Below are 14037 nucleotides of genomic sequence, written 5' to 3'. Positions count from 1 at the left end.
ACCGAAAAAACCTACGAATATGAATCCTTGCAGTCACGAAAGCTTCAAATCTAGAATTACGACCAGCTTCATCAGGCGGCCGCCACATTGCGTCGTCACACCCAGGCGGCTTTAACGACACATTCATTTACGCAATCCAACCCCAAAAAAGAACCTGCATTACAGGTGACATTGATCGCGAAAGCCCCCTACGTGTTACACCAAACCCGATGCAGTTATTAACATCGACTGAGAAACAAAGGGGCACAAGGCGTGCGCTAAAGGTTAAGAACCACTGGTCTAGACCTAACCCCCCCCCCCGCCCCCCTTTGCCTTCCCGTCCCACCCCCCCACCCCCCCCAAGGCCCGTTCCGCCCACGCCACAGGAACCCCGAGCGGCGGAGGCGGCGGGCTTAACGATCGGCTTTTGGCGACGAGGGCAAGCCAGCAGCTTAACAAGGCGCAGTCGTGGTCGTCGCAGCAGAGATTTCGCGAGCAACGTTGCCCGTGGCAGGGGGATCGGTCGCATCGATGTGAATGCCGTGCCGTTATTAGTACGGGGGGGAAGGGGGGGTTTGCGTAGCGTAAACGAAACGTGGCTAGCACAGCAAGCACACACCGGCTGGAGGGTAAACCCAGGAGAATTTCTCCACAACGCGATGATGATGATGCCAAGTTGTAATTGCCGGCGGAACGCCACGGCTACTCGAATTGCAAACGCGGTGGTGGTGGTGGGGGTGGTGGCGGTTTAACTCTCGGACACACGACGACCCGGTGCGGCGCTGCTCTGAACAAACGAATCGGCCACGTGTTGTTTACGCGACAGGTGGCCGTGTAGGTTGGCTGCAGGTTGAACGACGCACGTTCGTTATTTACGCGCTCCGACTCCAAACACCTCCATTGTCAACGGCAAGACGGTCTCGGTCAAACCGATGGCAACCCCCCCCATCACACCCCCCCCACCACCCCCACACCCCCGAGAGGCGACGGCGTCGCACGCATCACGGCACCACTCGCCGCGGCGCGCACACGTCAACCCTCGTCATCGTCGCACCGTCACCTCGGCGTTTCACACTCTCGCCTCGCAGGTGACGATGATGGTGATGATGATGGTGACGATGGTGGTGATGATAATGGCGATTGATAATGACGATGGTGGTGATGATGGTGATGATAATGATGATGATGGTGATAATGACGGTGGTGATGATGATGGTGATGATGATGGTGATGATGATGGTAATGACGGTGATAATGATGGTGATGACGGTGGTGATGATGATGGTGATGATAATGATGGTGATGATGGTGATGATGATGGTGATGATGATAATGATGGTGATGATGATGGTGATGATGATGATAATGATGGTGATAATGATAGTGATGATGATGGTTATGATGATAATGATGGTGGTGATGATGGTGATAATGATGGTGATGATGGTGATAATAATGGTGATGATGATGATGATAATGATGATGATGATGGTTATGATGATGTACCCGCCTCACTACAGCCTTACGGGGGAGGCGAAGGCCGGCACGGCGCACATCAGGGTGACGAGGGGGGGCGGGGGGGGGGGGTGGTGACAGGGGCGGGCACAGCGGACGGTCGCGGTTGAAGCAGCGGGGGGGGGGGGCAAAGACGAAGACCGCGAGTAGAAATAACAAAAAATAAACCGGAATCGATGCTTTCGCGTGCACGCGGGCGGTCCCTCCGAAGCCCCCCCCCCAACCCCCCCCCACCCCCCACAACCCCCCCCCACCCCCGCGTGACCGTGCAGCAGCGCCGCCCGCAGAAACTATCCAAAGGTGAAGAAGTTGCGAACTCCGCTCGCTCAAATCACCACGCTCGACCACCCTCTCGCCCGCCCGCTCGCCCGGCCGCTGCCGCCGTGAAACGAAACAGGGAACTCGCCCCAATTACCGCGCACGCCTTCGCCCGCAAACACAAAAAACAACCCGCTCGGTTCCAACGACTGCAGCTTGCTGGGGAAGCGAGCGCAGCCGGCGGGGTTGACGCTTCATTAGGGGGAGGACGAGGGACGACGCACGGAGCCGGGTCGGCGCGACCTGCCCGAGCAAAAAACAGACGCATCGAGCAGTCCGAAAACCCAGCGCGCCGTGACGGAGGTGACGGTTTTGCCAATTTTTTTAGTTTTTTTTTTTTTTTACGGCTTGCCGACCACGGAACGAGAGTGGGCAAAACTATTTTGTTGAATTTGGCGGGACTGGGAAAAAGTCGCGTAACAAAGAAGAGAAGAGGTGAGCCCCGTTATTTGCAGAACGGCGGGCGTCGCTGACGAGGAGGATGCCGACGCGTCGGTGGTCCCAGCGACTAACGAGCGCAACGTGGAAGGGAGCCGGAGAACAGCGGAGAAAACCCACCGGGGGCACACACACGCACACACGCATGCGCACACACACATACACACGCGTGCACACACACACACATACACACACACAAACATACACACACAAAGATGCGTGCACACACACACGCGCACACACACAAACACACACACAAACATACACACACACGCGTGCGCACACACACGCAAACACACACATACACACACACACACAAACATGCGTGCACACACACACAAACATACACACACAAACATACACACACGCGCACATACGCGTGCACGTGCACACACGCGTGCGCACACACACGCACACACAAACACACACACACCCGTGCACACACACACACACGCGTGCACACACACGCGCACACACACACGCGTGCACACACACACGCACACACAAACACACCCGTGCACACACACACACGCGCGCACACACGCGCACACACAAACATACACACACACCCGTGCACACACACACACGCACACACGCGTGCACACACACGCGCACACACAAACATACACACACACCCGTGCACACACACACGCACACACGCACGCACACACGCGCACACACAAACATACACACACACCCGTGCACACACACACACGCACACAAACACACACACACACCCGTGCACACACACACACGCGTGCACACACACACACGCTCAAACACGCGCACGCACGTACCACCCCAACAGATCCACACAGACAGATTCAAGGATCTCTACGTCGTGCCGTCTTCCAGCGGCGAGATCGCATCCCAAGTCTACAACAGCGAGGGGGGGAGGGTGGGGGTGGAATTCAATCAATTCCGAGGCTGATCAGGGCAACCGGGAGTCGGGGAAGGCGATCTGTCTGTTGGCCCGGCGGCCACGCGCATCGCGGGAGCGTCCCCGGTCGGGCCCCGTCGGCGGGGCAGCCGGAGGGGAGGGCCGGCCGTGTGCCGCTCCGGTCCCACCGCAGCCACCGCCGCGGTGAGCCTCATTGAGCCGGCGAGGGGCGGGGCACGCGCGCGGATGGGGATCACGGTTCGCACGCACACGTACACAAACATCCCCCTCCACCACGTGTAGCCTTAACAGACCGTTGGGGCAAGTGCTGTTAGTGAGCATCACCTACGAAGGCCGGCACTGTGGCACACGAGGGCGTGGGTGGACACAGAGCACCAGGAGCTCATTTAAGGTGTTGGCCGTGAGCGGGAGTCGAACTCTGCTCGCCGGTTCGCAGAGCATTACCCCCACACACAACAAAGAAAACAAAAGATCCACCGCATAGCCTCAACAGACTGTTGGGGCAAGTGCTGTTAGCGAGCACCTGTGAAGGCCAGAACGGCACACCACGCTCAGCCACCTTTGTCTCCCCCGGTGGCGATGTTTACCCACCACACCGGGTACTCATTTCAGGCTGAGTCGACCCAGGACCGGCTCAGATAATCGTCATCGGTGTCGGCCGTGAGCGGGGAATCGAACTGGGGTCGCCGGGTTCGCGGCGCAGCGTAGCGCTAACCGCCGCACCTCAGCAGCAACACACACGCACGGCGCAAACACACGCACGGTGGTTAAAAAAAATGTTTTGTCTCCCCGACAGACCTGGTCTTCACCTGAGGACGGCTGCTTGCGTTGTGGCCGAAACGTCGTGAGAATTGTATTTTATTATGTTTTTTTTGATTACTTTATTATTTCCATTCTACGTGACTTTACCGAAAGAACCAAGAAGACACGCACGGCGCTTCTGCGGAAGAGGCAGCGTAGGCGCGACCGCGAGAATAACACCCACCACGGTAAGAACCACGTGGGGGGGGAGCGTGGGAGCAAGCCATGGGTGGGCGGAATTAATGCAGCGGGAAGGTCACATCCACCACAGAGAGTTCAAAAGCGCGGGGCTTGCAACCCGCCACGCGGCGGCGGTTACTGTCGGTGCCAGAGCCGGGCGGGAAGGCCCCAAGGAAAGCCGCCACCCCCCCCCCTCCCCACCACCACCGGCAGTGCGAGATGACGGCGGGGGGGGGGGGGGTCACTCGGAAAAGGATGTTGGAAGTCTCCTTCTGCGGGCCACTCACAAACACGGAGTTGGGGGAGGTTGCGTGCTGCGAGAGCTCCGAACGGACGAGGTCTCCACGCGAAACCCGACGGCACAAAAGCGTCAAACTGTGCGCATACGCGCGCACAAAGATCCCCCGTGTAGCCTGTAACAGACTGTTGGGGCAAGTGCTGTTAGCGAGCAGCACCGATGAAGGCCGGCACGTCACACGAGGGGGTGGGTGGCCAGCACCCCGCCCGGCCGCCTTTGTCTCCCCATTGGCAATGTTTACACATTGCACCAGGTACACACGCACACACACACACACACGTGCACACACGTACGCACGCGGCTTACCGCTCCGTGTGCTGGCGGTCCGTGTCGTGCAGTCGAGCGAGCCGCCCGGCGTGCTGCAGGCACTCGCGCAGGCCCCCCGCCTCCTGCTCGTGCTGCATGCCGCTCACGCCCAGAGCCAGCAACTGCACGCCGCGTGGGACACGTTCAAGAATTATTGTTGTTGTTGTTGTTCGCCGTCGAGCGGGAATCGAACTCGGGTCGCCGCCGGATTCCCGCGACGCCGCTCCAAAGACAAAGACCCCGCCGAGGCCGACGTGGCCAGCACCGCACAACACCATCATCATCATCATCACCATCATCACCATCACCACCACCATCATCACCATCTTCACCACCATCACCACCATCATCATCACCATCATCATCACCATCATCATCACCATCATCATCACCATCATCATCACCATCATCACCACCATCATCACCTTCACCACCACCATCATCATCACCACCACCATCATCACCACCACCATCATCATCACCACCATCATCATCATCATCACCACCACCATCATCATCATCACCACCACCATCATCACCATCACCATCATCACCATCACCACCACCATCATCATCATCACCACCACCATCATCACCATCATCATCACCACCACCATCATCACCATCACCATCATCCCGGCGGCAAACCGGGTACTCGTTTTGAGGACGGGGCCCCCCGTTGCCGAATCGAGCGACGGGGGCAGCGCGGCGAGCCGACGGCCCAAGTGAAGCCGCCGCCCCCCCACCCCCCCCCCCGTGGTGCGTCTCTCCCACCTGCGAGAGGGCGACGTCGTGCCCGTCCGAGGGCAGCACGGCCTCCGCGACCCGCGCCCTGAGCCGCTCCGTGTTGTCCTTGAGCCGCGTCTCCACGGCGCGCCGCCGCTCCTCCATGTGCTCCCGCCGTGCGCGAGCCGCCGCCGTGCACCGCTCCAGCCGGCCCGTCGCCTGCGGGCACGCGACGACGCCAACAACGACAGGTCAAAACCCCGAGGGGGCGGCCCTTTAACGGGACGGCGGGCGCCCACCAAGGCCGGCACGCGGTGGCACACGGTGGCACACGGTGGCACACGGTGGCACGCGGTGAGCGGCACGCCGACCCACTGCTCGCTCGCACCGCCGTTTTGAAAGACGTCGGGCCGCTCGTCTGCGGAGGTTCGCAGGTTTCCGGGACCCCCCACGGCGGCCCGCCCTGGCAAAACACCGCCGGCGCGGTGGCCGCCCGCGTCGCGGCGAACGTGAAAGGCCTCTCCCCCCGGCGAGGCCGCTGGAACGGGAGCGTGCGTCGGCGCGCGCCGGCAGTGCACGGAACCCAACGAGCGAAATCGCCCGCGGGCCGCCCGGCTGGGGGGGAAGCGATCGACCGTCGGCCCCCGCCCCGCCAACTACGAGACCGCTTGCAGGCTCTGCCCCGCCGTGCCGTCAACGTCTGGGGGCACCTCGCGACAACGAAGCCGACAGCAGTTGCCAATCGCCAAAGCCAGGGGTCGGGGGTCACCCACAATAACAAGAAGAGGCTTTAACTCGAAAACCAGTGGTTCTTAACACCTCAGAAGGGGGGCATCTCGCATACCCCCAGGTTAAGAACCACTGCGCTAAACGCTTTGTTCTGAATTGTGGGAGGGGAAAACCGGAGGACCCGGGGAAAAATCCACGCAAGCACGGGGAGAGACACATGCAAACTCGCTCCGTCTCTCTCCTCACCCTCTCTCCGTCTCTCTCCTCACTCTACGTGTATCTATCCTCAGTCTCTCTCCCTGTGTCTCTCCCTATTGCTCTCCTTTCTGTCCGTCTGTCTGTATCGATGTCCATCTGTAACTCTTTGCCTCCGTATCTGTCTCTCATCGATGTCTCTCCGCATCAATCTCCGCGTTCTATCGGTCTCCCTATCTTCTCGGCCCTCAAAAGTTCACCCACTACCCAATGGTATCCTGTTCCAATGTTTTCGAGTGGCATTTGTTCTCTCCGTGCAGAGCCCTGGGCGGTTTTCGAATCAGCTCAACAAAGAATGGACCGTGGGGGGCTGATGGCCCTAAATGCAATTTTAGTAATCGAAATTGTGTCGTCAAGCACCTCCACCAGCCGACGGAGCAAGACGAATCGACTGGCCACCTGGTGTACGCGCGTTGAACGCGCCAATTATTATTTGTCAAGGCTCGCACGCCTGCACTATTTCTAGTTTTATTTGACCAGCCAAGGCACCCACTGAGCTACGCAGCTCTTTTTCAGAGGCGACCTGGCCACAAGTGACAGCTCAACAAAAGCAATGTGGAGGGAAAAAAACTTCCACATGACCCGGAGAAAAATCCACCCGACCACGGGGAGAGAAAGAGAGAGAGACACGCCAGAGGTCGCAAACGGGTTTTGATTCCTTACCCGTACCCGCCCGCACCAGGGTCGCAAACGGATACCCGTACCCGTACCCTACCCGATACCCGGCTACCCGTACCCGGCTGGGTACGGGTAGGGTACGGGTATCGGGTACCCGATTGCGACCTCTGGGATGAAGCCATGTTGCAGGCGCGGGTGGGTTGATTCTAGGAACTTGAATTGTGAGAAGAGACAAGACGTTGGGAAATGAGTGACAAACGGTGACTCACCAGTGACTCACGGCCTACCCGTACCCGGCCGCACCAGGGTCGCAAACGGGTACCTGTACCCGGCCGGGTACGGGTAGCCGGGTATCGGGTAGGGTACGGGTATCGGGTACCCGGTTGCGACCTCTGAAACACGCAGCCTCCAAATGTATAGCAGCAGGCGAGGTGGTTAACATCTCCCCGGCCGAGGGAACTCTCTACGCAAGCGCTTCTGCTTGGAGAGAGTCCAGCGGGGCGAGAGCGGAGGAAATTGCAGGGCAGCACCTGCACGCCTCCCCCCTGCGCCACGCAGCGGGGAGGAGGCGTCATCATTTTGCGCGTTACAACGTCGTTATTACGGCCGAACATATTAGCAGATCCGCTGGCAAGCGCCACAAGCCGCGGAGGGAGCATGCGCCGGTGCCCGGGCGAGTACACGGTCCACGACCCCCACCCCCCCAGCGTGTCACCTGGGGGGGGGGGGGGGGGGTGTGGGGGGCACTGTGTTTAGGCAACAAGATCGTCTCTGCTCCCTCCCCTCCCCCCCCCCCCCCGGACGCGGTTTCTCCCGGTGACTCTCCCCCTCGCTCGGCCAACGGCAAAACAAAAAAATTAACCCGTAAAAACAAAGTTTTTGACTATAAATCCTTTATACGCGTGGCATCGGTTTTATTTTATTATTCATTTCTGTTTTTCTTGAGTAAGAGTTTCATTTTCATCACATTGGTATTTTAAATTAAATATGAAATTCTTTTTTTCCTAAAAAGTGGAAAATTTTGGAGAAAAAATTTTTCACGAAAAGAAATTGTCTCGCACAACGAGTCTGTGTGCAAAATGTCAGCTCGATTGGATCACGGGAAGTGGGTTAAAAAACGACCGAAAGATTTGCACGGTCGTAAGCGCGCAAGCAAGCAAGCAAGCGAACTTAATATAAAGGATTTAAAAACAAGCGTCTCCTTAACGAGCGAGGAATTGGACGAAACGTCCCCGGCGCTAGCAGCAGCAGCTTCCTCATCAAGACTTTAGAGACCGGGCGCCGCTCTTCCGGGATTGACAGGAGGTAAAAGAGGGGATTGGTGGTGGAGGTGGGGGCAAAAGGCCTTGCGCTATTTGCACGCTCACTCGTTCGCATCACTGCTCGCGAAAGCGGCCTCCCCGCGCTGGAGCGCTCGCTCGGCCGCCCGCATCCCCTCTGGATCGTAGTTGGCCTACTCTTCCACGCTGGTCAGTTGGCTTGGACAACGTGCGTTCACCCACATTTTGTTTTAACCCCTACCCCCCCCGCACCTCCGATTATCACGGATGGCTACGTGCGGCAGTGCGAAAGAAGTTCAACGAAGTTTAGTTTAAATTTCGATGTAAAGCTTTCGTGACTGCAGGGATTCATCTTCTTGGTTCTTTCGGTAAAGTCACGTAGAATGGAAGTAATAAAATAATAAAAATAAAACATAATAAAATACAATTCTCACGACGTTTCGGCCACAACGCAAGCGGCCGTCCTTCAGGTGAAGAACAGGTCTGTCGAGAAGACAGCATCTGAAATACAGACCTGTTCTTCACCTGAGGACGGCTGCTTGCGTTGTGGCTGAAACGTCGTGAGAATTGTATTTTATTATGTTTTATTTTTGTTATTTTATTATTTCCCTTCTACGTGACTTCTCCCGCACCTCCGATTATCACGGTTGGCTACGTGCGGCGGCGCGAAAAAAGTTCCAACACGTACGTACATACGCACAACCCACCGCCACCCGACATGCTGATCGTCTAACCGATGGATTGCACGGTGGGGGGGTGCGGTAACGGTAGCGGTAGCGAGTGGCCCCCTCAAGGAGGTGGGGAGAGGTGGGGGGGGCCTTGCGAGTGGCCTCCTCAAGGAGGTGTGTTGGGAGGGGGGGGGGCCTTGCGAGCGTGCCGACCGCTGCAGCAACAGCAGCAGCAGCGTCGTCCCGGTGAGAATGGGGAGAGAGGGGGGTGTTAAACAAATGGCATCGTTGTTAATTTGAGGGTTAGCGTCTTGAGTGAGCGTGGGTTGGTGGGTGGGGTGGGGGGGGGGGCGGCCGCACGCTCCAGCCCATCTGGCCGGCACCGGCAGAACACGTCCCGCGAGCAGCGGCGCTGGCCGCCCGTGGCTACCAAGCCGATGCCGTTATTTACGTCCAATATAGATTTTTTAATTAGGGAGCTGTTCTACCCGGAGGGGGGGGGGGCAGCGAGCGGTGCGAGGAGAGCCGGCGCTGCCGATGGGGCCGGAGATCCGTGACGGATCGCTGCAATAACCGCGGCGTGGAGGGGAAGGGGGGGGGCGCAGAGATCCTGGCACCGGCGTTAATTTCCTTAACGAGAATGGCGTCGGACAAATTCGTCAACCGAGCCGGCTTGCTTTTTTTATTTTCATTTATTTATTTATTCTCTCCCTCCCTCTCTCCCTCTCCAACCGAGCCGTCGGGCGGTGGGGTACGGCCCGGCGGGTTTTGTTTTATTATTATTTAATATTATTATTTTACATCATCATCATCAGCATCATCAGCATCACCATTATTACTTTCATTCATGCGCTTGAGCGAGAAGCGGCAAAAGTGCGCGCTACTTGCAGGGCGGCTGGCGGTGTGGGGAGGGTGGGGGGCCTTGCGAGTGGCCCCCTCAAGGAGGTGTGGAGAGGGGGGCCTTGCGAGTGGCCCCCTCAAGGAGGTGTGTTGGGAGGGGGGGCTTGCGAGTGGCCCCCTCAAGGAGGTGTGTTGGGAGGGGGGCCTTGCGAGTGGCCCCCTCAAGGAGGTGTGTTGGGAGGGGGGGCTTGCGAGTGGCCCCCTCAAGGAGGTGTGGGGAGGGGGGCCTTGCGAGTGGCCCCCTCAAGGAGGTGTGTTGGGAGAGGGGGCTTGCGAGTGGCCCCCTCAAGGAGGTGTGTTGGGAGGGGGGGCCTTGCGAGTGGCCCCCTCAAGGAGGTGTGTTGGGAGGGGGGGCTTGCGAGTGGCCCCCTCAAGGAGGTGTGGGGAGGGGGGCCTTGCGAGTGGCCCCCTCAAGGAGGTGTGTTGGGAGGGGGGCCTTGCGAGTGGCCCCCTCAAGGAGGTGTGTTGGGAGGGGGGCCTTGCGAGTGGCCCCCTCAAGGAGGTGTGTTGGGAGGGGGGGCTTGCGAGTGGCCCCCTCAAGGAGGTGTGGGGAGGGGGGCCTTGCGAGTGGCCCCCTCAAGGTGTGGAGAGAGGGGGGGGGCCTTGCGAGTGGCTCCCTCAAGGAGGTGTGGGGAGGGGGGGGGCCTTGCGAGTGGCCCCCTCAAGGAGGTGTGGAGAGGGGGGGGCCTTGCGAGTGGCCCCCTCAAGGAGGTGTGGGGAGGGGGGGGGGCTTGCGAGTGGCCCCCTCAAGGAGGTGTGGAGAGGGGGGGGCTTTGCGAGTGGCCCCCTCAAGGAGGTGTGGAGAGGGGGGGGCCTTGCGAGTGGCCCCCTCAAGGAGGTGTGGGGAGGGGGGGGGGGCTTGCGAGTGGCCCCCTCAAGGAGGTGTGGGGAGGGGGGGGGGGCTTGCGAGTGGCCCCCTCAAGGAGGTGTGGGGAGGGAGTGGGGGGGCCTTGCGAGTGGCCCCCTCAAGGAGGTGTGGGGAGGGGGGGGGGCCTTGCGAGTGGCCCCCTCAAGGAGGTGTGGGGAGGGGGGGGGGGCTTGTGAGTGGCCCCCTCAAGGAGGTGTGGGGAGGGGGGGGGGGCCTTGCGAGTGGCCCCCTCAAGGAGGTGTGGGGAGGGGGGGGGGGGGGCCTTGCGAGTGGCCCCCTCAAGGAGGTGTGTTGGGAGGGGGGGCTTGCGAGTGGCCCCCTCAAGGAGGTGTGTTGGGAGGGGGGGCTTGCGAGTGGCCCCCTCAAGGAGGTGTGTTGGGAGGGGGGCCTTGCGAGTGGCCCCCTCAAGGAGGTGTGTTGGGAGGGGGGGCCTTGCGAGTGGCCCCCTCAAGGCGGTGTGGGGAGGGAGAGGGGGGGGCCTTGCGAGTGGCCCCCTCAAGGAGGTGTGTGGGGAGGGGGGGGGGGGCATTGCGAGTGGCCCCCTCAAGGAGGTGTGGGGAGGCCTTGCGAGTGGCCCCCTCAAGGAGGTGTGTGGGGAGGGAGAGGGGGGGGCCTTGCGAGTGGCCCCCTCAAGGAGGTGTGGGGAGGCCTTGCGAGTGGCCCCCTCAAGGAGGTGTGTGGGGAGGGAGGGGGGGGGGCATTGCGAGTGGCCCCCTCAAGGAGGCGCGGCAACGAGGTGAGGGAGAGAGATCTCCTGCCGCCCGCTTCATTTCATTTCTTTTTCATCTCACAAACTCCACTACCAAGCAGCAGCAGAAGAGACGGGGGGGGGGGGTCGGAGAAAAACTCATCAAATGAATATTTTTTGAAGTGGGGAGGGGGGGAGCTCCCGCATTATTTAATTATTTCTACCCCCTCCGCTCGCCCCCCCCCCACCAATCACCCCACCCCTGCCCACCCACCGCCACCACCGTCGCCAACTCCGCGTCTCTGCAGTCGGGCAGCGAGCAGCCAGGCACGTGGCGGCGGGTGCCACAAGGGTGGGGGAGGGGGGCGATGGTAGTGGGGGGGGGAGTGGGGGGGGTAGTGGGGAGGGGGGCGGTGGTAGTGGGGGGGGGAGTGGGGGGGGTAGTGGGGAGGGGGGCGATGGTAGTGGGGGGGGGGAGTGGGGGGGGTAGTGAGGGGTGGGCGATGGGAGTGTGGGGGGGGGGTGGGAACGATGGTAGTGGGGGGGGGTAGTGGGGGGGTGGGCGACGGTAATGTTCGGGGGGGGGGGGGCGGTGGTAGTGAGGGGGAAAAGGTGGTAGTGTGGGGGGGTGGGAACGATGGTAGTGGGGGGGGGGGAGTGGGGGGGGGGGTTGTGGGGGGGTGGGTGATGGTAGTGTGGGGGGGGGGACGGTGGTAGTGGGGCGGGTGACGGTGGTAGTGGGGTGGGTGACGTGGTAGTGTGGGGGGCAGAGTGGGTGGAGGGGAAAAGTGGTAGTGGGAGGTCGGGGGGCCAGAAAAGGGACATTCACATTCTGGGCCTTGCCAGACACCACCGCCACCGCCACCACCACCAGCACCACCACCACCGCTTAAGAAAAACCAAGTTGCTTCCAAAAAAAGAAAACCCTCCTCCACAACTGGAAAGAGATGAATAACGACCCGTGCAGAGCACGGCACGACCTTTACGCGATTCCGCCCAAGACGCTTGCCAAGGCTCTGCAGGATTAAGAGGGGAGAAGGCCTCGGGAAATAATTCATCTTGCCGGATTGGACGCGCAAATGGAGAGGGACAGATGCACAAACTCAACACAGACACACACACACGACTCAGCGCAGATACACACACACACACAACTCAGCGCAGATACACACACGACTCAGCGCAGATACACACACACACACAACTCAGCGCAGATACACACACGACTCAGCGCAGATACACACACACACACAACTCAGCGCAGATACACACACGACTCAGCGCAGATACACACACACACACAACTCAGCGCAGATACACACACGACTCAGCGCAGATACACACACACACACGACTCAGCACAGATACACACACACACACGACTCAGCGCAGATACATACATACACACGACTCAGCGCAGATACATACACATGACTCAGCGCAGATACATACACACAACTCAGCGCAGATACACACACACACACGACTCAGCACAGATACACACACACACGACTCAGCGCAGATACACACACACACACGACTCAGCGCAGATACATACACACACACACGACTCAGCACAGATACATACACACACACGACTCAGCGCAGATACACACAAACAACTCAGCACAGACACACACACACACGACTCAGCGCAGATACATACATACACACAACTCAGCGCAGATACACACACGACTCAGCACAGATACACACACACACGACTCAGCGCAGATACACACACGACTCAGCACAGATACACACACACACGACTCAGCGCAGATACACACACACACGACTCAGCGCAGATACATACACACGACTCAGCGCAGATACATACATACACACAACTCAGCGCAGATACACACACACACACGACTCAGCACAGATACACACACACACGACTCAGCGCAGATACACACACACACGACTCAGCACAGATACACACACACACGACTCAGCGCAGATACACACACACACGACTCAGCGCAGATACACACACACACGACTCAGCACAGATACACACACACACGACTCAGCGCAGATACACACACACACGACTCAGCGCAGATACATACACACAACTCAGCGCAGATACACACACACACGACTCAGCGCAGATACATACATACACACAACTCAGCGCAGATACACACACGACTCAGCACAGATACACACACACACGACTCAGCGCAGATACACACACACACGACTCAGCGCAGATACATACATACACACAACTCAGCGCAGATACACACACGACTCAGCACAGATACACACACACACGACTCAGCGCAGATACACACACACACGACTCAGCGCAGATACATACACACAACTCAGCGCAGATACACACACACACGACTCAGCGCAGATACATACACACAACTCAGCGCAGATACACACACACACGACTCAGCGCAGATACATACACACAACTCAGCGCAGATACATACACACACACACGACTCAGCACAGATACACACACACACGACTCAGCGCAGATACATACACACACACACGACTCAGCACAGATACATACACATGACTCAGCGCAGATACATACACA

At 59.2% G+C, this 14037-nt stretch overlaps 1 protein-coding gene across 1 annotated transcript in view; it reads right to left on the bottom strand.

The window, feature by feature from the left end:
• LOC133360315 (uncharacterized) overlaps positions 1-14037 on the bottom strand; it is a 106327-nt gene that overhangs the window by 36426 nt on the left and 55864 nt on the right. The window contains exons 9-10 of the mRNA XM_061578961.1: positions 5511-5681; positions 4737-4858 (exon numbers count right to left, since the gene is read on the bottom strand). Of these exons, the coding sequence (XP_061434945.1) occupies positions 4737-4858; positions 5511-5681 (293 nt within the window). The remainder of the gene's footprint in view (positions 1-4736; positions 4859-5510; positions 5682-14037) is intronic.

Source organism: Lethenteron reissneri, chromosome 68 (genome assembly GCF_015708825.2).
Source record: "Lethenteron reissneri isolate LAM-NWPU_2019-01 chromosome 68, ASM1570882v1, whole genome shotgun sequence".
Taxonomy (NCBI): domain Eukaryota; kingdom Metazoa; phylum Chordata; class Hyperoartia; order Petromyzontiformes; family Petromyzontidae; genus Lethenteron; species Lethenteron reissneri.
This window is presented reverse-complemented; position numbering and strand designations above follow the sequence as displayed.